This window comes from Oryzias melastigma, linkage group LG5 (genome assembly GCF_002922805.2).
Source record: "Oryzias melastigma strain HK-1 linkage group LG5, ASM292280v2, whole genome shotgun sequence".
NCBI classification, from domain to species: Eukaryota; Metazoa; Chordata; class Actinopteri; order Beloniformes; family Adrianichthyidae; genus Oryzias; species Oryzias melastigma.
The window spans coordinates 2647665-2673817 of record NC_050516.1 but is presented as its reverse complement, the minus strand read 5'-3'; the positions used below and the strand labels follow the sequence as shown (position 1 = coordinate 2673817).

At 38.7% G+C, this 26153-nt stretch overlaps 3 protein-coding genes across 11 annotated transcripts; all 3 read right to left on the bottom strand.

Moving 5' to 3' along the window:
- Positions 1–465: 465 nt before the first annotated feature.
- On the bottom strand, positions 466–5579 carry kifc1 (kinesin family member C1). 2 transcript variants are annotated; one of them, XM_024271053.2, is made up of 17 exons: positions 5423–5579; positions 4851–4937; positions 4580–4679; positions 4368–4421; positions 4211–4288; positions 3721–3919; positions 3475–3640; positions 3143–3310; positions 2938–3051; positions 2768–2854; positions 2474–2671; positions 2218–2382; positions 1828–1966; positions 1603–1742; positions 1413–1486; positions 1186–1261; positions 466–862 (listed from the first exon to the last, which is right to left on the bottom strand). In XM_024271053.2, the coding sequence occupies exons 2-17, from the start codon at positions 4932–4934 to the stop codon at positions 818–820; spliced, it is 1887 nt and encodes a 628-aa protein (XP_024126821.1). In that variant the 5' UTR covers positions 4935–4937; positions 5423–5579; the 3' UTR covers positions 466–817. The 2 variants fall into 2 exon arrangements, with proteins under 2 accessions (XP_024126821.1, XP_036067683.1); XM_036211790.1 differs by lacking the exon at positions 5423–5579 and adding an exon at positions 5268–5326.
- Positions 5580–5757: 178 nt separating this feature from the next.
- Positions 5758–15728, bottom strand: znf384a (zinc finger protein 384 a). Of its 7 annotated transcripts, none has more exons than XM_024271030.2 (11): positions 15512–15728; positions 13848–13915; positions 12817–13141; positions 12561–12683; positions 11640–11794; positions 11485–11561; positions 11143–11337; positions 9211–9378; positions 8505–8583; positions 8204–8362; positions 5758–8107 (listed from the first exon to the last, which is right to left on the bottom strand). In XM_024271030.2, the coding sequence occupies exons 2-11, from the start codon at positions 13908–13910 to the stop codon at positions 7685–7687; spliced, it is 1767 nt and encodes a 588-aa protein (XP_024126798.1). In that variant the 5' UTR covers positions 13911–13915; positions 15512–15728; the 3' UTR covers positions 5758–7684. The 7 variants fall into 7 exon arrangements, with proteins under 7 accessions (XP_024126798.1, XP_024126802.1, XP_024126799.1 ...); XM_024271034.2 differs by having other exon boundaries at positions 9211–9365; positions 11298–11367; positions 15512–15727; XM_024271031.2 differs by having other exon boundaries at positions 11143–11367; positions 11640–11761; positions 15512–15727.
- An 857-nt stretch (positions 15729–16585) lies between these two features.
- On the bottom strand, positions 16586–24628 carry flot1a (flotillin 1a). Of its 2 annotated transcripts, none has more exons than XM_024271035.1 (13): positions 24472–24628; positions 23951–24015; positions 23656–23731; positions 22529–22619; positions 22240–22383; positions 21404–21523; positions 21226–21321; positions 20922–21074; positions 20654–20835; positions 20449–20494; positions 19031–19168; positions 18606–18770; positions 16586–18523 (listed from the first exon to the last, which is right to left on the bottom strand). In XM_024271035.1, exons 2-13 carry the CDS (start codon positions 23991–23993, stop codon positions 18503–18505), a joined length of 1275 nt encoding a protein of 424 aa, XP_024126803.1. In that variant the 5' UTR covers positions 23994–24015; positions 24472–24628; the 3' UTR covers positions 16586–18502. The 2 variants fall into 2 exon arrangements, with proteins under 2 accessions (XP_024126803.1, XP_024126804.1); XM_024271036.2 differs by lacking the exon at positions 24472–24628 and adding an exon at positions 24201–24396.
- Positions 24629–26153: the final 1525 nt, after the last annotated feature.

Here is a 26153-nt window from a genome sequence, read left to right as displayed (position 1 = left end):
AAAATAAAATACCTATTTTGCTGCTAAGTTCAACTAACATGTTTATTAATGAGATTTAACCTCAAAGCTTGATATGGGAAAAAAAAACGAGAAAAAAAGACAAAATAAACATAATGGACGGAAAAATAAACAAAGAAAAAAACGATAAATTGATGCCTTTATGTGGGGTTGGTTAAATCCTGGCCTGCTTAGCTTTTAAGATTAAAATAATTTTAAAATGAATATGATGTTCTTTTAAGTGTGTGAAAGGCTTTCTTATTTGCTTTTTAATTTGAAAACTTTGTTTATTTGAAGCACTTTGTTTAACACATGCATGAAAGTTGTGTTTTTTTTAAATAAAGTTTGATTTGATGAAGCAAACATCCATTCAATGATTTTTATTTTCCATTAAGTACACAATTTACAGACTATAAAAGATGGAAACATGAAATAGAGATTAACTCCAACAAAAAAAACAAATACTAATAAAGACAGAAAACAAACTTTATTTGTAGTTACCAAAAAAAAAAAGAATCAAATATTGAAGGGAAAATGGTGATATGGTTTTGTTATAATAACGAACATAGTTTAAGAATTACCTTTTAAAAATACAGATAATCAAAAAAGTAAAACATAGAGAAATATATACAAGTAAAGCCACTTGGTTTCCAAAGAAGTGATAAAAATCACAGCCAGTTCATACTATATCATGCTAATGAAGGCCCTGAGAATCAACATGCTTCAATTTTACTTTTGGTACCTCAGGTTTTACCAATATGCAACAGTGACTAAAATGTAAAAGTACGTTAAAAAAAATGAATTGAGAAGTTTTTACAAACTACTTCTTGTTGGAACTCGCTGTTCCGATAACACAGTCATTCACCTGAAAAACACAGATATAAAAATTATTAAATATTACAATCCCACAAGTATTACTACTAAGTAAACATTAAAAACTATTTCTTTACTGTGTATCTTTGCTTTAGAAAACAGTAGAAATACTGTGATATAATCATATGAAAATAGATTTTTATCTTCCTAAAGAACTAATAAATAATATAAATATGAATATAAATAAGAATGTTTTGTCTTCCTTTCTGAAATATACAATATATAAAGCAGAAGTAAGGCTTACGAGTAAGCAAACTATATACAAGCTTCTAAAATGAAAAGTTTTTGCATCAAACAACCTGACGCATCACTGACCTTGCTTGCGAATCTCAGGGAGTTTAGAGTTTCCCCAAAGCTGTCCAACTCTGGGGAAATGTTCACAAACATCAGGCTGCAAAGACAAAACCAACAGAGGAGAAACGGATTCAGGAAGATCGAAGAAATCCAACAGAAAGTCTGAGGGTCCAGCTGTTGGTTCCTGGTTGTGAATTTAGTTTCAGACGTGAAAGAGCAGACCAGGCGGTCAGACGGGACGGACTTACGTTTTGCTGTTTCCTCCCAAACATCCCTGAAGAAGGTAGGTGAGTTTTGAGTTCCTATAGGGAATGTGGCTTTCCTGTAACACAGCATTAGAAAAGGTCAAGAACTGAAAAATGCTGTAAGCTGCACAATCTCTGCACACTTTTAGTCTAAGCTGCTGAACTGAGAACTTTGTATATTCTGCTTGGACACCTTGTTGGCCAGCGAAGTGATGACGATGCCCAGGTTGGAAAGGGAGCTGTTGATGGCCGTCATCTCTTTGAAACGATCACCTTGAGATTGACTCTTCACCATCCTCTCACTGCCAGCCAAGTCCACCAGACACAAAGTAGCTGAAAAAAAGAAATTCAGACAGAAATATAAAACTAGCTTAACTTTATGCTTAACGGAAGGAAATTAACCAGTGACTGTACTCACACTTGCATGTGACATCTCTGCCAGCATTCACCCCCTCGATGTGCAGCTGGAAGACTGAGTGTGAGCGGGAGGAGCGGTCGTTCTGGGACGTTTGTGCTGTGGAACGGTTCTGCTTGGCTAAGGCGATCAGACCCTGAACCTGTGAGGAGGCAGCGAGGTGGACAAAATTCATTTTTAACAAAATATCCTCAGTAAAAGAAGATTCAAGGTGTCAAGTATACAGATCTAAGGCATAATTCAATGTAAGATGAGTTCAAAAATGTAGAAGATGAACTAAAGATTTGTTTAAGATTGATGACATTTAAAATGTTGTTTTTGTAAAATCAAAATGACAAACAACTAAGAGGGTGGGTCTGCAGTTTTAAAAAGTGTGGTGTCTGGTGGTCGTACCTGATCCTCGGTGTAGACCTTCTCATAGGTGAGGTTGGTGACCGTCACCTCGTTGTTGGACATTTTGCGGATCTCGTGTTCGGGTCTTTTGCTGGCCTTTCCCGTGTACAGGAGATCTCGCAGAGTCTCATTGTAGATTTCCACAAAGCTTGCTGTAAAAGTGAACTAAAAAAAACCCCAGAAAGTACAACTTTTTAATTAAAAAAATGCTTTTAAAATAGTTTATAAAAATATAAAGTCATTTTCTAAGACTAACCTCCCAGCCCTGTGTGGCGAGCTTCTGTCCTGCTTTGAATACTTGCTGCACGGCTCTGGGAATGACCCCTCTGGTGTCGTCGTACTCCTCTCCCTCCATGGTGTAAGTCTTGCCGCTGCCTGTCTGCCCGTAGGCAAACACACAGACATTATAACCATCTAGAGCAGACTGCACCAGCAGTGAGATCTCATCAAAAATCTAGAAAAGAAAAATAAGACAGGATGAATCTTCAACTATTAAACAACAACAAAAAAAAGATAATGTGCTTAATAAAACACAATTTAATTTTGTTACCTCTTGCTGGGAAGCTTTGGGACCAAACACTCTGTCAAAACTGAAGTTGTAGTTCTTGTGGGTATCTCCAGTTTTGCCGGTGTGAGACTGAGGGAGAAAAAAGGAAAATTTCAGTGTTTGTTCAGTTCTATCATCACTAAAAAACATCTAAAACACCCAATGACACTCACCTCTTCTGTTTTAGCCAGCACTATAGACTTATCATCACTGGCTGGAAGCTGGATATGCTTACTAAAGCCTCCATCCACTAGAGGGCGCACTCTGCAAAACACCCTGATGTTCCCCTACATGAAGGAGTTATGGGAGAGTTTTGAGTTTATGAGCAAACAATGGGAGTGTGGAGGAGGAGACCACCACTGGACTGTGCTGACTTGCCTTCAGCTCCTGGATGGTGTTATGTAGGCGTCTGCGCTCCATCTCCCCGGCGTGAAGCTCCTCCTTCTGCTCCGCCACTGTTTCTTTAAGGGAGTGCACCTCCTCCTCCCTGTCTCTCAGGGTGTTCTGCAGACGGGTCATGGTGGATTCCTGTACCGACAGCTTCATCTGTAACCATGAAAAAAGGGAAAAAAAAAAAACACACACAGCTGAACATCACTCACCCATTTTCTTTGTTTTATTTTTTAGATAATTAAGTGATCAACATTTCCAAAAATCTTGTATTTTAGGTACTAAAACAAAACAAACTACTATCAGGTATGCATCAGTACCTTCAGAGTCTGCAGCTCTGTCTCCTGGCTGTCACGAAGAGTCTCCACGACCTTATATTTCTGCTCCAAGTTAGAAAGCTCTTTTTGGAGAAGGTTCTTGTCACTTGATACCTTCTCCAGCTCCTGGCGGACTTGTGACAACGCTTCTAGCTGAGTCTCATATTTTCTAAAATTAAAGTTATAAATTCATACATTGAATTAAAAAAATTAACAAGTATCGAACGTTGTCTTTGTTATTTCTCTCACCTGATCTGGCTCTTCTGTTGTTCTACCTCCTTCTCCAGTTGTGACATTCTGTTCTGATTATGAGAGAGAGAACCTTTCAGAGTTTCCATCTCCTCATTGGCAGATCTGGCTTTTGTCTGGTAGGTGCGGATCTTGTCCTCCATATCAGTGACTTTTCCCTTTAGATCCCATGGTTTTCGACGGGAGCCCCCAACCCCAACTAAAGACAAGAGTGTCATCCAATTTTGAGTAAAAAAATTATTTAAAAAACAGTGTTAAACAGATTACTGAAAACTATTTCCTGTATAAAAAATTAAACACTTCAACTAAAACACGTTACTATTTTAACACCGAACTGTCCAGATTTAAATTTTAGAACTTTTTTTGTTTCTTTTAAGGTGAGTTTTAACAGACAGTACACTATTTGTCAGAAAATCTTGTGATAATATATCTTACAGAAAGCTTTTAAGACAGTTTCCTAAAAGGAATCAAAAACCAGAAGGCATCTTACCTGTTTTTGTGGCAGCTGATGGTTTGGCGACAGCTGCTCCTCGTGGAGCAGCAGAGGCTATAGGCCGTTTTGAGACACCTGACGAGAAATCAAGAAGATATCACACAATGACGCACACTTACAAAAGCTCCATCGCAGCCCAGACAACTCTTCTTACCTCTGGAAGGACCAATAGCAACCGTGGCAGCTCCTGCAGTTCTGGTGGATGCAGCTGTTGGAAAAGATGGAAGATCACGAACCACAGATCATACATTTATAATAGTTAAATAGATTTCTTCACAATAAGTCTATGCAGTTGCACATTATGTATGCAAAGCAAATTCATTTAATTTTGAGGAGAAAAAAATGAAGTAATGTAAGCTAACTTACAGAGAGGAGCTCTGGTGGCAGCAGCAGGAGCTTGCCTGTGTCCAATGACTGTAGCCGCTGCCTGAGGTTTATGGGCGTCCTGCTCCCTCCGCATCTTCTTCTGCAAATACAAAAACAACTGTTACACTTTCTTAAATTAAAAATAATTTTCATTAGGACAAAGGTCGGAGTTTCTTCTTGCCAAAACAGTCTGAAGGTTTTAAGTGAAATAAATAAAAACAAAGAAAAGCCATAAAAGGTTGTATCCTTTTGTGAGTAAATGTATCCAAACCTCAGCAGGAGCCATAAACTGAGAGTTCTCCGAGTTGCTGCTTGTGAGAACCCTCTTGCTGGTCATGACAGGAAGACGAGACATGCTCTACAAAAACACCATAGGGAGAGAAGATTCAACCTCAACACAACCGGATTATCAGAGGCGAGAACTTGTTTTGGTGTGCAGCCCTTTAAAGAAGTACTTTGTGCATTAAATAAGTGCTTTGAGAACCAGAGTTAGTAGTTGTATTTCTGGTTAATAACACTTCACTTTAAGTTTGTGAAACTATGACCCAATGGCTAACACGAAGAAGTCTCGGTCAGAGCTCAAAACATTCATCCAATACACACAATAAATTTAAATTAATTAAACCTTAACAATAAAAAAACACTGAAATCAAACAACTTGAACCCCCTCAAAGCCAAATGTACAAACATTAGCTAACGTCCATCCATGTCGAGAATGACGTAAATTTACTTCAAAACTAGCTAAAAAAAAATACAAAAAATAATGGTTTATGCTAAATTTTGTCCATGTTAAAATGGAATTAACAAAACTATCTTATCTGAAGGAATATACCTAAACGATACCTTAAAATGAGTCAGTACGGTTGTAGGGGAATCGTCCAATCCAACACCCGGAGCCGTTTGAATTTGAAATGGAACTGTTTTGTTGGGCGCTTCGGAGAGCTCAACCTGATTGGCCAACACAACACAAACCCCGCCCCTCGTTTTCCTTTTCTTCTTCTGTGGTTTATTGCGCGCATTGTGAAACACTCACTACTGACACCACGTACTCTGGAGTAAGATTGCGATGTTTTTTTTCCTTTCTGCTTAAATAAAATAAAATAAAATAAAATAAAATAAAATAAAATAAAATAAAATAAAATAAAATAAAATAAAATAAAATAAGATAGAATAGTGTATTTTTTTAATCAGAAAGTTTTTGAACTTTATTTTCATAAGGGAAGAAACAGTCTGTTCAGATGAGTAAAAGGTTTAACTGTGCATACAATATGCGAGAGTGTAGCATAGAAGGACAATAACAACTGTTTTTTTTTTTATCAGGAGCATGTTACTTTTCAGAAAAAACACAATGAAATACAAGGTGGAGTACACACTAAGAGCATGTGTCTGTTGTACAGACCTTTCCATCGTTTGGATTAGGTAGATAGTGGAACTGAGTCCCAGGACACTGACATTTATTTCATAATTACGTTAGATAATCTGTGGAGTAGAAGGATTTGTTTTCAGATTGGGGTTGGTTCATTTATGTCATAGCACCGTCAAAGTAATTGGACATGATTACAAATAAAATCCAGCAAGTTAACTGTATGGCTGTAATTTTTTAGAGGGTATATTTTGATTAAAATATGAAATAAATGTAATTAAGAAATGGGAGCAGCTCCACTCATTTTTTTTGGACGCGTGCCTGCTCTGCAGGCTTGGACAAAGCCAGTGATTTGGTTCTTTTTAACTGGAGTTCTTTAGTTTTCATGTATTTTCTGTACAAAAGACATTCTTCCCTTTTGCAGATGAAAAAGTCTATCTATTCTATGTACAGCATACTGCAATAACCATAATGCCTCAGACTGGATATTATATGGATAAAATTAGCATTACATTTATAATGAAAGTAGTAATAGCATGTATGAAAAGGTCTTTTAAAAAAAGATCGATAACAGTACCTATCAGCCATCTTTATCACACAATCATTATATAATCCATTCAGCCATCCTGACAACACAACACTGGACTGTCTTCACTCGGAGAACTATGAAATGCTCTTAGCTGAAATGTAACACCGTTACTCGTCTCTGTTCCCATCACATTCATGCACTGACTTTTTCTTCTCTCTGTGACCACACGTTCCTCTGTTGGTAGAAAAATACAAACATATGATATAGATATAAAAAAGACAAACAATGTCAAACATAAAGTATAGGTTCCATCAAGTGCTTTCTGTACGACCACTTCCTGTCCTTTTGTCTCGTCTTTCCACCTCGCTCTGCTGCAGATTTCTTTGTGTGGAGTACATCCTCAGAAAGTTCCTTTTGCTCTTCTTGGAGAACGCGAGTGTACATAAGATCCGCGTTTGTGAGTACTTTGTTGCAGGGTTTTGCCACGTTTCCAAAGCAGCAGTTTTCCTGCTCCAGTTCTTTTCTCAGGTTTGTCCATCTTGGCACTCGAATGCCACATTTTGATTTTCTTCTCCTTAATCTTCTGAATATTCTAGTCCACTGTAGTAGTTGTTGCTATGACGGTTCCTGTCGTTTTTAATCAATGCCTTCTTGTCTTCCTATTTTCCCTTTGTTAGGTGTAAAATAAAATTTGGATAAAGTTAAAAATACATTTACTTAGATGACTTTAGAATCACATTATCCTGTCAACAACTGAACACAGAATAAAGTAATGTGTCTTTTCTGATATTTCACAGTTTACTCTCCAAGAATCAGATTCACTGGTTTCAGACGACAGAAATCGATGACTTCTTTTTGAAGGTTTTCAAGTCCAGGTTTGCCTTTTAAATGTGCAGACAAACCTCTTAAACCAGCAATCCTTCATGGGTATTCGGGCTGGGCAAGCTCACTGTGAAATATCTGATCTGACAAGAACATTTCTGTTGTTTTTAGTCTCAAAGTTTCCGAATGGAATCCAACTTTTGATTGTAAAGCAGAACTTTGAGTTTTTCAGCATGGATTCCATGAAACCGTCCAGTCCAGCGGAGGATTCATAAGCAGATGACTTGCATATGTCTGATAAGGGTGGGAAAGTATTTACCGTATTTATAATTTACTTGTTCACATGGAGCTTTTTACAGTGACCCCACGAGCAGAGCGGGGGGGCTGCAGTCTACGAGTTCATGTGCTCCACCTGAATGGCTGACGTGGAGACGGTGAGGCAGAGGTCTTTGTGGGTAACTGGGAGGTCAGCCACAGTGACTGGTTTGTATTGGATTTCATTGGCTGCCACTGTCTTGTACTGGTGGAGGTCGAATGGGCATTGAACCACAGCTTCTGAGGGCTGCTGGGTAGACTGGTAGCTGCCTGGGGGTCCAGGGTTCGGGTTCTGGTTGGCATTGTTGGGGTTAGATTGGTTTTGAAGCTGGCTCGCACCTCTGCCTCCGCCAGAAACGCCTCCTCTCCCTCGACCACGGCCTCGACCCCTGCCGCCTCCTCCCGTGGTGAGGCCTTGGGCCTGCTGAGCCGCCACCGTTGCTGCCACTGTCAATGGGTCAGGGTTGTGTTTCCTCATGTGTTTCATTAGGTACGTTTCCTGGAGACAGATAATGAATATTTTTAAAGTTTTTAATATTTTAAGTTTGTTTATAGAGAGTACATTAATGATTAAAGCATTTTAAAGATGGCTTACGGATGTGTAGGATCTGTTACAGAGGCCGCAGGAGAAGAGTTTGGCATGCTTGACAGTGTGCGTGGACAGATGAACCTCCAGGCTGGCGGCGTCTGTGTAACCACGATTGCAGTTGTGGCATTTGTACGGTTTGTCTTTGTTGTGCTGCCGGCGGTGAGACTGCGGTAGAGAGGACACAAACAAGACTGTAGCTAAAAGGCAACTAGCTGCTCACATCTGACACAGACGGATTTTTAAACACTTTGTTAAGAAATGTGTTGATGCATCAACAAAAGAAGGCTAAACCGGTCGGCACACTCACCTGTAGGTTGGACAACTGGGTGAAAGCTTTTTCACAGCCGGGATGGTTGCACTTGTATGGCCGGTCGCCAGTGTGAATTCTGAAAATTCATTGAACGGTTACACTCCAATATTTAAATGACATAAATGTGACAAATAACCTTTTATAATCTGGGATGAAGCTTTTTAGCTCTGTTAAATTATTTTTTTAACCAGTTCAACAATAATTTTTAGGATTATGGGACAATATACAGTCAGAAATCATAAACAACAAAGTGAATATCCACTAAGTGCATGATTCTGAAAACATAATACAATTAAACACTTAATATAAATGTGTGAGAGGTACAGGACTGCCAGTAAAGGAAAATATTCATTTAAGTTTGTTCATGCTGTAAAAAAGAAAAAAAAAATCACATTTAAAATGGTATAAAAAAGATTTGTTATGCCATGATAAATACTTATTTGTCACAATTCATTAAAATTCAAATATTTCAGCGTTTTATCATCCAATTGAGTACTGATGGTTTTAATAGGATCAGATTTGTTTGTATAAAAGCCTTTGGAAGTAAGAGTTTTACAGCAGCGTGTCATCTTTATTTAACACGTTCTAAACACTTATTTAACCAAACATTCACTGTAAAATCATTTTGTGGAGATCGGCTCCCATATGAGCCCACAGCGGATGGTTGAAACGCTGCCCGACCCGGCCCGGTCCGGCCCAGTACCGTGTGTGCTGCTGTAGGTGACTGAGCTGCCTGAATGTTTTCTGGCAGAAGGAGCAGGTGTAGGGCTTGGCCCCGGTGTGGATGCGGATGTGCTGGGACAGGTAGCTGGAGTTGGCAAACGACTTGGAGCAGTGAGGACACTTGTGGGGCTTTGCCTCCGTGTGGTTTCTAACACGGGAAGCCGGGAATGGGAGGGGTCGAGGGAGTGGAGGGAGAGAAACAGAGAGAGAAACAGCGAGAGATTTTTAAGCTACAGGCATTACCAGACGTCACTGTGAACTGATCTTCAAATCATGCGTTACAAGTTTGAAAGATCTGCAATCAATTACGTTGATGGCGGATCGTAGGGTTGGACAGTGTGCTCTTTATGCCGTCTGAGTTGTGAAAACACAGAACTAACATACAGCAAGCACAGTCACACGCTGCTCTCTCTCTCTCTCTTTCTCTCCAGCTCTCGCTCGACCCTGCTGTGTGTGTGAATGTGTGATCGTGTGGCGGTGTGCGTTTGCATGCACAGTTCAGATGAACTCCAGTTAAAACCGCTTCATTAGCTGCTGAAACAGAATGGTGCAGATACAACATGAAAACAAATAACAGAAATGATTAATTCACTAAATTATTACCCAATTGGCTGAGACGTCTAGCTAGGAGAACTTTGCTGCATTTAAAGGGGAAATTTAAAGGGGGTTATTCGCAGCTTTTTCTGTTGCTTCCATCGAAACACCAGCAGAAATCCATGGATCATATTCACAGAGACTGGATTAGTTTAATGAACATGTGTTACAACACTTCACGTCTTATAGGAGCTAATCAGAGTGTGAAAGCTTAGCTTTGTTTGGTTTCAAATTTATATTTATTTTTAAGGTGATCGGATTATTGTGTCTTTTATATCGTTAAAGACCCACTCCGATAAAAATCACATTTTGGTGTTTCTTTTAACATCTAGCATTTTTCTCATGAAGGAGGATATATATAGAAAAAAATGTGGCTTAAAATTAATTTCCGAGCATTCCTTTATTCAAATCGTGAATCAGGAGCAGATGAAACAATGCTGTTGGAAAAAGCTTGTAGCAGTGATGTAGATGCTACCACAACGAGCCACAAGCTTCGCTCCATTCTGATGCATTCACTTGTAGCCAAATAGATCTTCGTTTTCCTCGTCTGAGCTGACGTCTGGCTCAGAACTGTATGGATGGAAAGCTCCAAAATTGCTTGCCATTTTTGTCGCACCTGTAATGTTAGAGTTGGGGTTGTAAGCTAGTGAGAGAGAACAGATGAATGATGGGAAATGGAGTCAGGGTTACTCGCCAACAGTCCTGCCCACAACTCTAAAGGAGAATTTCTGATAAAGTACTGCCGCTCTGCAGCAACTATGTCCTAGAAACCACACAGGATTTTTACTTTAGCCTAAAAACAGCATAATCATGAATAAAAGACCACTGGGAACGCTTTAACAAAAGATGATCAGAGTGGGTCTTTTCTTTTCAGGCTATTCCCTTCAGGCGTTGCCACAGCAAATCAGCAAATCCGCTTCAGGGTTTTTAAATATCTAAACTATAATAATATATCAGTTATAGTGGGCAATAGTACAATATATTTAATATATATTTTACTAATAATACTTAAACCTAAAAGATTTACAGAATATTTTGATTTTTAATAAAGTTAAATATAACTTCCTCACAGAGGGATGTAAATCATTTCAAAGTGAAGCATTGAATTGACTTCCCTAAATAAACCAGCTGTTAGTAAAATCAAACTTAATTGAACTATAAATTGAAGTTAGCTGCAGTTAAAGTTTTAAATGTAAAAAGTTTTATAGATCCAGATGATTTAGAAGCTCCACGAGACATGAACGCAGATGCTCATGCACATGCACGAGCAAGCAGACACAAACACACAGAGGAGGTCAGGAAGCCGCCGGCTCGGTACCGTGTGTGCTGCTGCAGGTGACTGAGCTGCCTGAACGTTTTCTGGCAGTAGGTGCAGGTGTAGGGCTTGGCCCCGCTGTGGATGCGGATGTGCTGGGACAGGTAGCTGGAGTTGGCAAACGACTTGGAGCAGTGAGGACACTTGTGGGGCTTTGCCTCCGTGTGGGACTTGGCGTGGATCTGCATATCCGACTTGCTGAAAAAAGTCACCGCACACATCCGGCACCTTGCAGGTTAGGAGGCAATGAAAAAATAAAAAAAATAAAATAAAAACTTTATAGTAGATGCCACTGGATATAAGAACAGATATTTTTTTTTTTTATATTTAAAATCTTTCAATTACCTGTAGGACTTGGGGCCGTCTTTGCCAGTGTGATCGTCCTCATTGTTAGACAGATCATATGGGTCAGGAGCGTGATGCTGTAACACAATAACCGATTATTAAGGATGATATTCTTAATCATTTGACACAGATACCAATCAAAAAAGAAGACTCACCTGTCCTCCAGCAGCAAGGTGAGCCAATATCAGCGCATCACTTCCTGGCGGGAGGACTCCGCCCACTCTCCCCATCCCCTGTTTGCTCTTCCTGCCTCGCTTCGAAGGCGTCGGCATGACAACTGCAGGAGGAACAGCAACATCGTCTTTCTTTTCTAAAAAAGAACGAGCAGAGGAGTGCTAAATGAAAACAGGATCCGACATAACTGACATTAAACATTTACTAAAGCTCATTCGTCTACTAAAGTCCACTAATGAACGCATTCTTGCAGCTTTATATATGCAACAAGAATGTCACTTTGATACCAGCAGGTTCTGAGCAACACTTAATTTTGAAAATCAAACAATTGAGCTAACTTAGCCTTTTATACTAAAAAAAAAAAGTGTTTCTGTTTGAAGATTTTTTTTGAAGAATAAGACAAGGAGAATATTTTACAATGGTGACCACAGCAAGCCATCGTGTTAAGAAATTTTTACTAACATTTTTTTTACTCAAAGAGGAAACCACAAAAATCTAAGAACAGGTGATTTTGGTGCATTTTCTAAAACAACATAAGCTAAAGATGAATCCTTGATGCTGCATCATGAACAGGAAAGTTTGACAATGAAGGTGAACTGATGAGCTGTTATTGAGAATCTGCAGAATCTGTGAATCTGTGAATGATCACAAACCAAACAAAAAGGTAAGTCTTCTGGTTTCCGCTGATGTTTTCTGAATGCATCTGAGTTTGTTGATAAGACAAAAAAATTGTTTCCTCTTTATTTTTCTGTTAAACAAAAGTTTAACAATTTCGTAAAGCTTATATGTTTTTAATGAGTTGTGAAGAGTCCAAAAAACAAGTTCCAATAAAGAAAGACTTTGATGATACACGCAAACATCACATGAGGGTTTAGTAATGGTGGTTTGCACCTGTGGATTACCTGAATTTGATGGGTGTAATGCAGACACTATCATGGTGGTGGCAGAGGGGTGTCCAGCGACAAATGACTGAGTGGAGGCTGTTGGGACCAGCGTGCCTTGAGGGGTGGTGATCACTAATCCAGCTAGTAAGAGAAGGAAGTGTTATCTGACAATCCACAACTTCACAAACCACTGACAAGAATTTTATTTATTATAATGCAGAGATTCAAAAATGTAAATACAGGACTGAATGTGACTTGTTGAAGTCTCACTGACCTGCAGTCATGATCCCAGTGGAGGGAACAGGCACAACGGTGACGTTCTGGGAGGTGTGAGACTGGTGTAAATGGCCCCCGACTGCACTCAGTGAGCCGCTGCCGCTGTTTCCGCCGACTCCTCCTGCACCACTACCACCTCCTTCTTGCTTTGGAACCACCCGCACCCCAGCCCCCGGGTCCACTGAGCTTGGGATGGCAAGCACAGCTGTAGGAAAGTGTGGGGATGATGTGGAAGATGCAGAAGAATGAGGGAAAGGAGGCGCATTGGCTTTCTCTGGACCCAGCTGCTCCTTTGCCTTGTTTAGGAACATGGCGTTCTCGATCTAGACAGTTGTGAGAAAGTGAGGTAAAGAAGGAAGGATGGAGGAGGACAGGAAACGAGTGATGGTGAAGGTAAAATTTTTAATGAAGGTGGGTAGGATAAGCGTGATATTGAGAAGAATTAGAGGGATTTTAAAGAATGGAAGAAAGTGGAGAAAACAGAGACACAAAGAGTGATGGTTGCAAACAGGTTTGGTTAAAAAAAACAGAAAAAATGAAGTGATGGAATGGGGACAAGCGAAGAAAAAAAGAAACAGCAGAAGGAAAGATGGTAGGACGGATTGAAGGTGGATAAAGTGCATGGAAAAAAATGAAGGGATGGGGTAAGGGAATGAAAGTGTCACAGTTGGTCAACACATGTAAAGAGGAGGGTTGGATAAGAAAGAGACAGAAGAGAAGAAATAATAAGAGAGAATAAAAAATGAATGAGATGCAAAAAGAAAGTTTGAAAAAAAAGGAACAAAGAAGAAATAAGATGAGAGTGGAGAAGGACAGGAGTAATCTTGTGATTACATTAATGTACCCAGAAATAATACTCAAAAAGACACGTAAAAGCCTTAAGGTGAGCATGTAATAATATTTGGCTGTGGCATATATATATATTTTTTCTGATGCAATGCAATCTTCCAAGGCTTGCAGTTTTGTCAGAACACATACCACTATACCTTATGCATTTACAGACAATTCCAGTAATAAGGTTGTCTCTACCTGTCCTTGTACAGTGGGGACGGGAGACCAAAAGTATGATGAGTTGAAATGGGAATCGTCCATTATTTCTGTAATTAAAAAGCAACACACTTAGAAAACACCTGTCCTCCTCATCTCCATCGATCAACTTTTTCTGTCACATGAGAGGAGACCATGCATAGCTGCTTTTTAATCAGCTAATGTCTTCTTCTTTTCGTGCATTCTCTCCTTCACAGGCTGACATAAGGAGTGTTAGGTTAGACAAGCAGAGAGAAGCTAGACAGACTATGCGTCTTGAGTTTTATAGTTTGCTGAAAAGTCAGTTCCATGCAACAAAACAAAAACTTTCTAGTTTTGGTGGTTATATTTCAATAACTGGGTAAGGAGGATGTTGAATGACTTTGCAAAGATGCTAAATCCGTTGTCTGCGTAAGGATAAAAATAAAGGAAAACAATACTGATCTTTTTTTCCACATTTAGTCCACAACTTTAAAAATGACTGACAGTGTGCTGCTATGACCAAATGACCTGGTTCCTTCATCAGAACCAGAGCTGTTTTATTTTTTTTTTAACACCATCACAAAAAGCTTAAATACTGAGTTGCCAAGTCACAGACTTGTTTTCTTATAATCACTGACAGATAACCTGCTTATTTGTGGGGGAAAAGTCCCAGGATTATTTTATTGCATGCATGCCCCACACGTTTTAGCACAACTTTAATATTTTCTGAATCCATTGGGTGCAGGAGGATACCATGCAGTCTTATTGCGCACACATTGATGTGCAATAGCATAACATAGAGGGCGTGCATGTATATTTTAGTACATTTAGAATGGTGCATAGCTTGAAAAAAAAGTCTGATAGAGATTTTAGAAGAGTGTGAAAAGTGCATGAAAAATAAATGACATTTTCTCATGCAAAAACTTTAGCAAGCCTCTTCGACGGAGCTGCAGCAACCATTAATATCAGTTAAAAGCCTCGAAGACAAATTAGCTAATAGCCGACATGCTGTAGCCATTTTGCAACTCAAAGTCAAACAGAAGAGGCATTATTTGTGAATTTCAATGTTTCAGTGAACTGAGAGCCATTTTTGACGGGAGGGAAGACGCTGGCTGCAACACTGTGGCACAGCTAGCTACAAGCTAGCGCTAGCAGTGATTTGAGTTAAGTCATTAAATGAAAAGAAATGGTTGAAAACCATCTTGTAATGATGTTGGCACATAAGCTAGACTGCAAACAAATAGCTTGCCGCAGGCTAAATTGGTTATCTGGGATGGCACGAACATGGCTAACGTTAGCTGCTTAACGCTACAAGAAAAGGGGGCAAGCTAACTTGCCTCCATTAATTTTCTCCTTTTGTTCGTTGGCTTTCTCTAGCTAGAATGAGGCCTCTATATTCATTTGCTCCGCCGGCTGGCCGACGAGCAAACAAACACATCCTTGCTCCCTACGCCTCCATTCCTCACTGTCTGTTCATCTCGCAGCGAAAAAATAAAAAAAAGACGGACAGAAAAAAAAAAGTCGAGGAAAAAAAAAAACAAGGCAGAAAAAAAAACGTCGACGCCGCTGTCTCTGTTGGAGACGCAGCTTCAAGAAGACTTCCGGTGACTGGGACAACGGTGCTCTCAGACACACTGAAAATTACTGTTAATTAACAACAGACTTATAACTCCTGCAAGAATTACCGGTGAACTGGACTCCCTTTCAACCCCCCCGGAGCTTCCTTGGGTCGGGACAGTTAGGAAACTTTGTCCAAATCCGCCCCTCAAAGCTCTCAGTTATGCCTTTTTTCTTCGATTTTTTTCCTTTCCCCCCCTCCAGCTCTCAACGCGGTCAGGGCGGACAACGTTAAGCAGGAGCGCTTCCGGTTGTTTCTTTCAAAATAAAACAGCACGTGAGTTCTTATTTTGTATTCACCTAATGTTTGCAGATGTAATGCTAAATAGCCCGTGTGCTGATTTCTTTAATAAAACACTTTTAATTATTTGGAGAAAAATAAGAAAGGAAATAAATAAATAAACGTTCGGTTTGCAGCATCAATTGCTCAGTGGTTAATGTTAATAGTTCTCTCCACAACGTATATTTGTTTCCAATCTGTAATGTCGTCTATATTTAATAAAATACTGAAATTAATTAAATTGGTGCTCCAGATGGTTTAATCTTGTATTTTATCAATTTGACCAATCCGTTCATGTGTGTACTATTTCCGGTTTTAGCTCATCTGAATGTATAACATTACTGTGAAATATTTTTGTTTATATATATATATATATATATATATATATATATATATATATATATATATATATATATATCTGTGAGCTTTTCCTCATCAAAACGAACAAACAAAGACAACTATCTATGAAATGTAATTAAAAATCACATTTGAAAACTACTTACCTATAAATTAATAGATAAAATGAAAATGTAAAGATCTGAGTCAAAAAAAAATAATTCATACTTTTTTTCTCAAATAAAAACTTTTTATTAAGCATATTTGCAAGACATAGTGAAGGTTCTCATTTATCCAAGTGACTTTGTCCTGAAGTTGATCTTAAAATCTTGAAGATTTCAAGTCCAGATGCCATAACTCTACTTCAAGATAAACACAATAAGGTAAACAATAAAATAAAAAACAAAATGTAGAAGTAAAACTATACAAAAATAATACAAAAATACATGCATAAGTCAGATAGGAAATAATGAGAGGATCATGTTTTCAATTAAGTATTACTTTTCGAAAACATTTGGGACATGGGTTTTGGTTTAGAATTTATTATATATAATGTGTGTACATGAAAGTAGTTGCATTTTTTTAAAGACAAATTTTTCAAGCTTCACAAACAGTGGATAAGCACAACAAAAGCTGACAGCAGTGTTCAAAATGACAAAGTTTCTAAACTTGCAGATTTTTTTTTTACACTTTTCTGATGATACACAGGGGATTCTCTTGGATTAGTAGTGCCATTAGTATTACTCCCAATACAGTCAATGCTAAGCTAAATATCAAATGTATAGTGCATAATACACTACATAAATAGTATCACTTTAGTACCACGGCACTAAAAACAGAACAGAAGCACACTGATATCGATTTTCTTCCTATAAGCAGCAAATAAGACATTTCTTACTTTGACTAAACCACAGTTTGGTCTGGTCCTGCTCAGAAACAATATACCGTTGCAGTTTCAAGTGTGACAGGTACTGATGCATGTGTAACAGCAATCCTTATCTGTAAATGAATCCTATACACCTGCATTTCAGTACATCTATCTGTACTGTTACCAACAGGTAGACAAAGACGGTGAAGGAAACAAGAAAAAGTTACAAGAATTCGAGCATAAATGTTGAACTTTCATGTCGTTAAAAGAAAAGAAAAAAATGGAGGAAAGATATTATCATTTAAATAGTGAGGTTCTTCTGTTTTAAAGCACATTTTCATGCATTTATACATGTTCTGTTCCTAAAAAGTATTTCACATAATAGAACAAAATCAGAGTTTTGATGTGTAACACACTTTTGGAGCAAGTCAGGATACTTTACAGCGACAGAGCCAAATTAAACACCGGCAAATGAATCAGTGTCGGCTGCATTTAGGAGCTTTAACACGTTTTGTATGTTGTTATTTAAAGTAATGCAGAGCAAACTGAGAACATTTTAATGGCTTGTATAGTGAGGATGGTTCCTGATTCTCCATTTTTAGAGTGAAACTTCCCTGAAGCAAAACCATCTTCTAGCATTTATTTTTGTGAACAGGTTTGTTTCAGTTCTCTCAAAACTATTCCACGGCTTCAGCTTCACCCTTTGTCTTTGGTTTCACAGGTTAGATCTGCCTCAGAGCTGCTACATTATCAGGGCAAAATAGCACAACAAGACTTCTCATGTTAGTGATGCATTTCTGAAGGATGGAAAAGTCATTAACGAGGAAAAATCTGTCCTGAAAATGCAAATAGCCAAGTGTCACGAACACCAGAGCTGTGTCAGTTAATGAACACACATTAGCACATATTAAAGAGCGGCATAGATTTGGGGCACAAGTTCTCGGTGCAACTGTTCAGCTAAAGATCCTGGAGGAGATGAAAAGAGCATCTAAGAAATCCTGATGGCGTAAAGAGCCTACATTTTATTCTATTTCTATACAGAGGAAAACTATATTTTTCTAGAAATGCATTAGACATGTCAGTAGAATTAGTAGATGACAGTTTTGTATTCATGTTTAGATTACATGTTCATGCTAAGATGCACTTAAGGTTTGGCAGCAAGGCAGCAGGACAGGCAGTCATGAAATGTAAACACAGACAGTAGGGAGGAGAAAGAAAGGGGAAAAAAGCTCAGTTTTAAGTAAAACAATGTAAAATAAAAGGAGGGAAAACACTTAATTTGGTGGATTTATATCAGGTTTGGACACAGAAAAGAGAGGTAAAATATTGTCCTTGTGTTAAAAGTTTAAATAAATAGTGAACGTGTTTGTGACCAAAAGGGGAAAGACTGGAGCATCAACCCCGACAAAGAACGCTAATGAAGACGTGAGAGGAGAGCGTGATTCTTACAACGACACGACAAACACCTGAGGTATACAGCTGCACAGAAGAAAAAAGACAGGAAAGAGTGTGAAGCGGATAAGACGGTGGAAATATAGATCTGTCTGCGCAGTTCCTGGTTTCGGTTGATCCTCTTTAACCAGTACGAGAAGTCACCTGTAGAGAAGAAACGGATTTTATAGAGTTAACTCAGAATAAATGTAGATTCTGCAGCTTACTATGGGTCCGTTTGAGTTACCTGAGAGATGTTGACTCCGGTCAGTTTCTCCACGGCTTCGGGAAGGCGGGTCATGATGTCCAGCACCTCTCCAGACAGCTTGGCGGCGCCGATTTCCCCGGCTCCGCTGGACACCATGGTGATCTTGTTGGCTTCACTCAGAGGCTTGCTGATCTCCTCTGCCATCTGGTGTCAAAAACAAATGACAACATTTTAAGAAAAAGTCAGAGAAGTTAAAAAGCAGAATATTTACTTCAATACAAGCAACACTCACTGGGTATTTTAATAGTTATATTCATTCTATCTATTTAGTTGCAGCCAATTTTATTTCACAAAATTAGGATTTCACTCCATAAGATTTCCCCGCCACATAGGTGACAGTTTCTACATTGTAAAGATGACAGCCTGGAGCTCTGCAAAGAGCGGTGCAGGAGGACATCTCTCACCAGAGGCAGTTTCTCCAGCAGCATGTCCACCATGGCTCCATCCTTATACTCCTGGAAGGCCTCCGCCTTCTTCGCCATCTGCTCCGCCTCCGCGCGGCCCCTTGCCTCCACGGCGTACGCCTCAGCTTCACCTTTAATCTGAAGAGATTGAGAAACATGAGCCTTCATGTTACACAGATATCGTTTAATTCAAGTGTAACAGGGAATAAGGACATAAGAAATGTCTGTATGTGACTAATTTTATTTTCTCCGCCGTTTAAAGATCGGATCTTGAGTTCACATCATCTGATTTAAAGAAGAGCGTTCTCATGGAGCCATATGCGTTACTCCTTACATGTTATACAAAAATGACTCTTTAGAGTTCCAGCTAAGACTATGTCTATGTCCGAATTCCTTCCCTACCCTTTTGGTGTGTTCACCATTTTCGAGAGCTCTCTGAATCTACAATCCCAAAATCGAATGCCCTAGAAATTTCCCAGAAGCCTTTGTAAAAAAAACAGTGTGCATCGATGCTCACTCCATTGGCAAATATAGACCACAATGCATTGCGTTTGAACAATTTTTGCAAATCAAGTGTGTTAATGTAATTTTTTAATAAACCATCAGTGCTGGAGCCATAATTGGAGGTCATGAAATATGTATTTTAATAAAATTTTCACTTTGCGAAATTGGTGACGCCATACTTTGTGTTTAAAAAAAAAAAAAAAGATGGTGGTGAACATGGTGTCTGATTTGCTTTTAAAATCCAGAGCAGTTTTTTAGTAGATAGGGAGCAGGGTGGGAATTTGTCTCTACAAGCAGACAATCTCTCTCTGCTGAAAGAATATGGAGAGAAAATAGACTCACCCCTATTTGTGTGTGTGTGTAGTTCTTGATTTGTGCGTAACTTTGGATTTGTGTGTTGAGTGTTTTAAAAATGCATATTTAGACTTTTTTATATTAATTAGTGGAAATATGCGTTCAAGAAAGTGGGAAAATGTCAAGTTTTCACCAAATAATATTCACAATCTAAGTTCAAAGTGACTGATAGGAAAACTCTGATGACCCAGCATTCTACACAATTACAAGTACATAAAGTTATGCACAAAATTTAGTGTATGAGTTACAAATCAAGAACTACGCACACACAAATCGGGATGAGTCTATTTTCTCTCCATAAACGAAAGTCTGCAGTGCAACTGCGGAAAAACCGAATTCTCAGCAAAAGTTCCAAAAGTTCCTTCAAAAGAACTTAAAATGAAACTGAATATGTATTAAATAGGAGAAAAAAATGTAGAAATTTAATAAAAGTTTTGCTATGTTATAACTCCATGAAAGCAAAATGTGTTTTATAAATACTTCAGAATAAATCCGTTCATCCACACACGTAGGGTGTGGGTTTATCACGTCTTCCTTTCATAAACTTAGCTGTGACTCACCCTTATGGACTCGGCCTCGGCTTCTGCCTCCATGATCATCTTCAGACTGGAGAAACAGAAAAATGCAGATGTCATTACCACATTAAACAACATCACTTGCTTCAAAACTTAATTCTATTCGATTCTATTTGTAGAAACAAAACATGTGAAAACTTTTTTTTTTTTTAAAGATTTATGTAAGAGTGAGTAGGAAGCTGAAACTCACCGCTGAGCCTCGGCCAGCTTCTCCTGCCGGTACCGCTCAGCCTCTGCGGGCTTCTTCACTTTGGCCTCCAGCTCCTTCTCCTTGCGAGTGATCTCCTGCTCCTGCAGAGTGATCTGCTGGGTCCGCTCAACAACCTGGACCTGCATTTTCTCTTCCTCGATGCGCTGCTTTGTCTTTGCAACCTAAAAAAAAAGAAGAAAAAAAAGTTAAATATTTTTTGCAGAATGCATCAAAGATGAAATCTGTGAATTACTTTTTTTTAATTCACCTGCAGCTGATAGGCCATCTCTGACTCCGCCTTCTTGGTGTTCACTTCAATATCATATGCCGCCTTTTTCAGCTCATAGTCTCTTTGGGCTTTTGCCATTTCGATCTCATTCTTGTACTGAGCGGATATTTTCTCCTGCATGGCGTGAGCCTCCTGTGGAGAGAAGAGAGGAAGAAAAACAGAAGTCAGCAGGAAGGAAGCTGACTGACAGGTAAATGATGGGTGTCTGTGTACACAATGCACACAAAGCTTGATAACTCCAGAGCAGCAAAGTGGATGTTTTGTGATCTTCACAGCATCTCACCCTGATCACAGCATCTCTCTTGTTTAGAGCTTCTCCAATGCGAGCGTCTTTCTGCACCTGCGCCGTTCGAGCCTTACCCAGCGAGTGCAGATAATCCTACACATCAGAGGGGAAAACAAGAAGATTATAAGAGCCTTTTTATCTGTGTGTTTTTACCCCTGTGACACCAAAGGCAGACCTGGTCGTCATGGACGTCCTTGAGGGTGTAGCTGACCACGCTGATCCCCATGTTTACCAGGTCAGACGAAGCCACTTTGAAAACCTGCTCGGAAAACTTTTTTCGATCCTTGTAGATTTCCTGATAGAAAAATAAAATAAAACAAGTTTTATTTTCTTATCCTTTCATGAACCAATCCACATTTTTACTGAAAACAGAGAATACATAAGATTGGATTAAAAATGAGCCTTTTGCTTCATTTGTGGTTTACTGCTTCCACCTAGAGGTCGTTTGGTGGTGCAACATTTCATAAAAATCTTAATATTTGTTGTATTCTTTACTTAACAATGTTAAGCTTTTTCTGTCTTTTGGTAAGAATTGGTTTTAAAATGCATAATTAGTTACATCAAATCCATTTTCATTCAGTAAATTCAATGTGGATTCATACAATCATGAATAATTTTTTACAGTTCTGCATTTTTTTAAAACTCAAACAGCTTTTCTTTTGTCTTTTGTTGTAAAAATGAACAAGATTATTAATACAAGTTCTTTGTTTTCTCAGTTTAAATCCTGATTAGTGAGAAAACGGCTTTGCAATCAAACTAAACTGGTTTTGAAATAGATTTTTAATTAAATCAAATTGCAAGGCTGTGAATAAATTCTGTATTTTGCAGGGATGACTGTGTTCTCAAAGAGCAGGGTTGAGAAACATTCATTTAAAGGGATCAAAAGTGAGAGAGCAGCCTACTTGAAAAACAAAAAAATATATAAGAATGTTTCTGGTTCTCTTTAGCTCACGTACCTAAAATCTGATGTAGAGCGGTTACTGTCGTTCCAGATAAATGCTCGATCCTTACCTCCACGGTCAGATGGGCGATGATGGCCCGCTGGTGTCCCTCAAGAGTTTCCAAAGCGATCTGAGCGATTTCATGCTCCGACTTTCCCATGAACATCTGGCAGGCTGCAGCCAGCATCTGTTTATTCTGACCCTGGATCTTCATCTGTTCAGTCACATGTTTGGTTAAAAAGCAGATGTTTATTTATGCCAAAGACAACTGCTCTCATGGGAAAGAAAGAATAAAACACAGCGACTGAGGCCCTCTCATGTCGTAACCAGCTGTTTTGTGTACACAGACTCATGCTGACCTGAGCGATCCCTGTGACAGAGATGGGGACGCCGTGACGAGTGTAGACCTTATCGCTCTTCACATTCAGAGTCAGAGTGTTCAGAGAAATCCTGCACAGAAAAGAGAGGATATTGTTGAGCTCATGATTATTGATGGAGCATTAATAACTCTAATGATTTACAGAAAGATGGAGTACATTAACGATAGAGAGTAGAAAGTCATGAATGCACACAGCTGGGGTGGATCAAATTCAGCTACAATGCTGTTAATACTATCAAGAGGGCCGACTTAACATGAGGCAAAACTAGGGAGTTGCATAGGGCCCCAAGATGAACACTTAAAATATTTCTAAAATAATTCATATTTTTTTAAACTACAAAAAAAAAAAAAAATCACTGAAGTGGCTTAAGACTGCCTATGTAAAAATGTTTAGTGCTCCCCCGTCCCTCTGCAGCAATGGACTATTCCATCAACAGGAAGTTAGCTATAGAGAGACTCTATGAAGAGATTATTAAAAATACAAACAAATCAGTAATTTAACAGCTGTGAAAAAGGAAAATATATAAAACAAAACAGAAAAAGAACAACAGAATCAAAGTAAGGATACAAGAAATAAAAAATGAGATAAGGGACAGAAAATGATAATTTTCTTTATTTGTTTTTTTATTTATGCTACTCCATGTAGTACTGTTTTAGTCTATTATTCAAGTATTTTTGTTTCTTTAGCCTTCTTTGGTAAAACCTGGCAAAAAAAAAAAAAAAAATGAGTGGGTAATAAATGACTTTATTCAATAAATTCAATGTTTTTCTCCAAGTGAAAAAAAAAGTACATTTCTTTAACATTTAAATTTGATTTCAGGTTTTAGATGCTCATCAACACATTTGAATTATTGACATTAACACAGTCCAAAAATAGACATTTTGGTAAGGATAAAAAAAAAAAAAAAAAAGATTAATTTAGCTGCTGCAGAGGGGCTCATGTATTTGTTCACCTCTTGACCCCTAAAGTCTCCCACTGGTCCCATCAGAGAAACTACTAAAGCAACAGCTGGAGTACAGGTACAAGACTAAAGTGAGAGTTAGAAGAGGTCGGGGTGTTTTTATGATTCTTAATTTTTTAATGGTGTTAATGGTCTCAGTTCTTACCTCTGTATCTGCTGAATGCATGGGAAGACAAAAACTCGGCCTCCGGCGATCATCAGCGGAGGAGAGCGACAGAAGCCTGAGAGGACATCAGGAAACAGTTCATCAGTTAAGAAATAATATGCTATTTACAAATTAAAATGTCTTAATCTGCTTCACTGCAGAACTTTAAACAAATACATAAATGAGCAAAATATTTCACAAAAAATCAATCCACCATAAAAAGTGAAAATAGCTGAATTCTTAGTGAATTTTTTCCTCATGTTTGATTGATTTCTCCAGACAGTAATGTTGTTACCTGACACCACCATGGCTTCATTGGGACCGCAGGTGTAAAACATGTTTGCTTGATCTTCTTTCACACTGTTCAAAGAAAGAATAAAACAGGTTTAAAGGATTTCCTCCACGCTGGAAGCTCCTCCTGGCTGTTTTCTCATCATTCCGGCGAGGAAGGCCTCCACCGTGACCGTTTGACAGCAGCACAGGAAGAAGGGAGGGGTTGTGATGGAGACCAGAGCAAACCAAAGAGGGGCTGGAATCTAATTTACGTCAAAGCTGCGCAGTCAAACCTCCACGGGAAGCCGAGAGAATAACGGAAAACCCCACGCGAACAAGCTTTCCAACCGGAGAGTCCAAAGAGCCCCCAGTCACCGAACAGCAGCTCTTTAACCAAATAAGCTGTTTATCCTGGGATTCGATCCCGAACACTTGTTTACAATCAATAAGAAATACGAAGGAGGAAAAGGTGGATTTTGAAAGCATGCGCACCGACTATGAAGATATATTAGGGATGAAAATGATAAAGTGATGAATCAGTACCTCCAGATGAAATTGATGAATTCGTTTTCCCGATAATATACGTCAAACCCGAGAAGACGCGGTGGTCGGGAAAATAACTGCGCCTCAGCGTCTGGTAATGAGAACGGCCATCGATAAAACTGAGAACGACTGCCACCTAGCGGCGTGGTGGGGATATGACATTGTCTGTGAAAAATAAATTCTTACATGTTTGGGCTCTTTTAGTTTGTTTTTTTAAGAATAAATAAATAAATAAACAAACGAATAAATAAATGTACTGAACTGCCTTTATGTTGGACCAAAGTCTGCTCTAAATCTTGAAATCTGCTTTGTAGAACTTCAGAGAACAGTTTGTCAAAAAAAAATATTATCACTTTAACACATAAATGAATAACAGAATAATGATTTTAACTTTGGAGTTTCCTGCTTCTTTCTGCACATATTTTTCTATCCACTTGATTGTGGTGCTCTATGTTTGCAGCTTACATTTATGTGCTCGATTGTTTCAGTTGCCTCTTTGCACAGCCCATTACACCTTGGGTCTTGTCTGGTGTGATGGATCTGGGCTTCCATTGCCCTGGTGTTCAGGCAGCTGATTATTTCTCCTGACTCATGTAGGCCAGCCCTTTCTAGTCATTGGTAGGACATCTTGATATTAGCTACTTCACTTATGGTTTGGTGACAAATCTCATGCAGGGGCTTGATCTCCCTTGATGAGCATCTTCTGCTCTCCATTGCCTGAGGCAACATAAGATCCATGTTATCATGGATCTTAGATGTTTCATGCTGGACAGTGGCTCCAGCGCTCAGGAGTCCTTGTTCTCCTTCAGTGTGGCTGGCGTACAGTCTCAGGGTGCTGGATTTGGGACCGAACCCTACATGTGTGGTGAGGGAATTGTGTTTTTTGAAGCATCCATTCACTGCACGTTCTCTGGATGTAAACTCTCAGAGTAGGATTACTTGAGTAGTAGCATTCAGATAGAACCTTGTTCTCAAATCTAGTCCGTTTGTTGTCTTTCAGTTGCCCATCAGGATTTTATTAGGGTAACTGATTCCAGGTGCTGTTGGTCACACTTTACAAAAATCTGATATAACATCAACAGATATTTTACAGTATAGCACCAAGCAGACTAGAACATAATTTTTTAGCAACCATTTTATAGTCACACTGCTGCATTACTGTGTCTAATCAAGGGGTCGGCATATTTTTGGACCTGTGGGCGACATAGGGTTCTAAAATTTGACAAAAGCATCAAACTAGGAGCAAATGTGTGAAGTGTTTTTACTTTCTACCTCATTCAAGGAAGAAATAATATGAAATCTGGACAAAAATTTGCTTTAAATTTGAAAGAGAATATTGTGGAGTTTTGATTTTTTTTTTATCAACTGCTGCTTTTGTTCTAATTTTAGTGCACCGATGGATTGATGTGCATCAGGAAAAAATGCAAACCTAGAGAAATGCTGCATTTGTGTGGTGTTAGAATGATCAATAACAGACATGAACGTCAGAAAAACAACAAATCTTCAGACGTTACATGAATGCAGAATACCTTTATGCACCTTTTAGTCAATTTGCATTACTGTAAACTATTACCCACCCCTGGTCTAACCAAATAAATTTCCCTCAGTACTAAACATGTAATAATTTTGTATCTTTCTTTTTTTATTGTTTACTTTTAAAGCATGGTTTTGTGATTAAAACC

Excerpts from the sequence above, each read along its gene's own strand:
- kifc1 (XM_024271053.2), bottom strand. The coding sequence starts at position 4,934 with ATGTCTCGTCTTCCTGTCATGACCAGCAAGAGGGTTCTCACAAGCAGC. Across the intron at positions 1,967-2,217 it reads AGGTCTACACCGAGGATCAG|GTTCAGGGTCTGATCGCCTT; the intron begins GTACGACCACCA and ends GCCTCCTCACAG. Across the intron at positions 863-1,185 it reads CCCTGAGATTCGCAAGCAAG|GTGAATGACTGTGTTATCGG; the intron begins GTCAGTGATGCG and ends TGTGTTTTTCAG.
- flot1a (XM_024271035.1), bottom strand. The coding sequence starts at position 23,993 with ATGTTTTACACCTGCGGTCCCAATGAAGCCATGGTGGTGTCAG. Across the intron at positions 21,322-21,403 it reads AGGACGTCCATGACGACCAG|GATTATCTGCACTCGCTGGG; the intron begins GTCTGCCTTTGG and ends TCTGATGTGTAG. Across the intron at positions 18,524-18,605 it reads CCGGAGTCAACATCTCTCAG|GTGACTTCTCGTACTGGTTA; the intron begins GTAACTCAAACG and ends TCTTCTCTACAG.
- znf384a (XM_024271029.2), bottom strand. The coding sequence starts at position 13,910 with ATGGACGATTCCCATTTCAACTCATCATACTTTTGGTCTCCCGTCCCC. Across the intron at positions 8,584-9,210 it reads CACCTACAGCAGCACACACG|AATTCACACTGGCGACCGGC; the intron begins GTACTGGGCCGG and ends ATGAATTTTCAG. Across the intron at positions 8,108-8,203 it reads GTAACAGATCCTACACATCC|GAAACGTACCTAATGAAACA; the intron begins GTAAGCCATCTT and ends ATCTGTCTCCAG.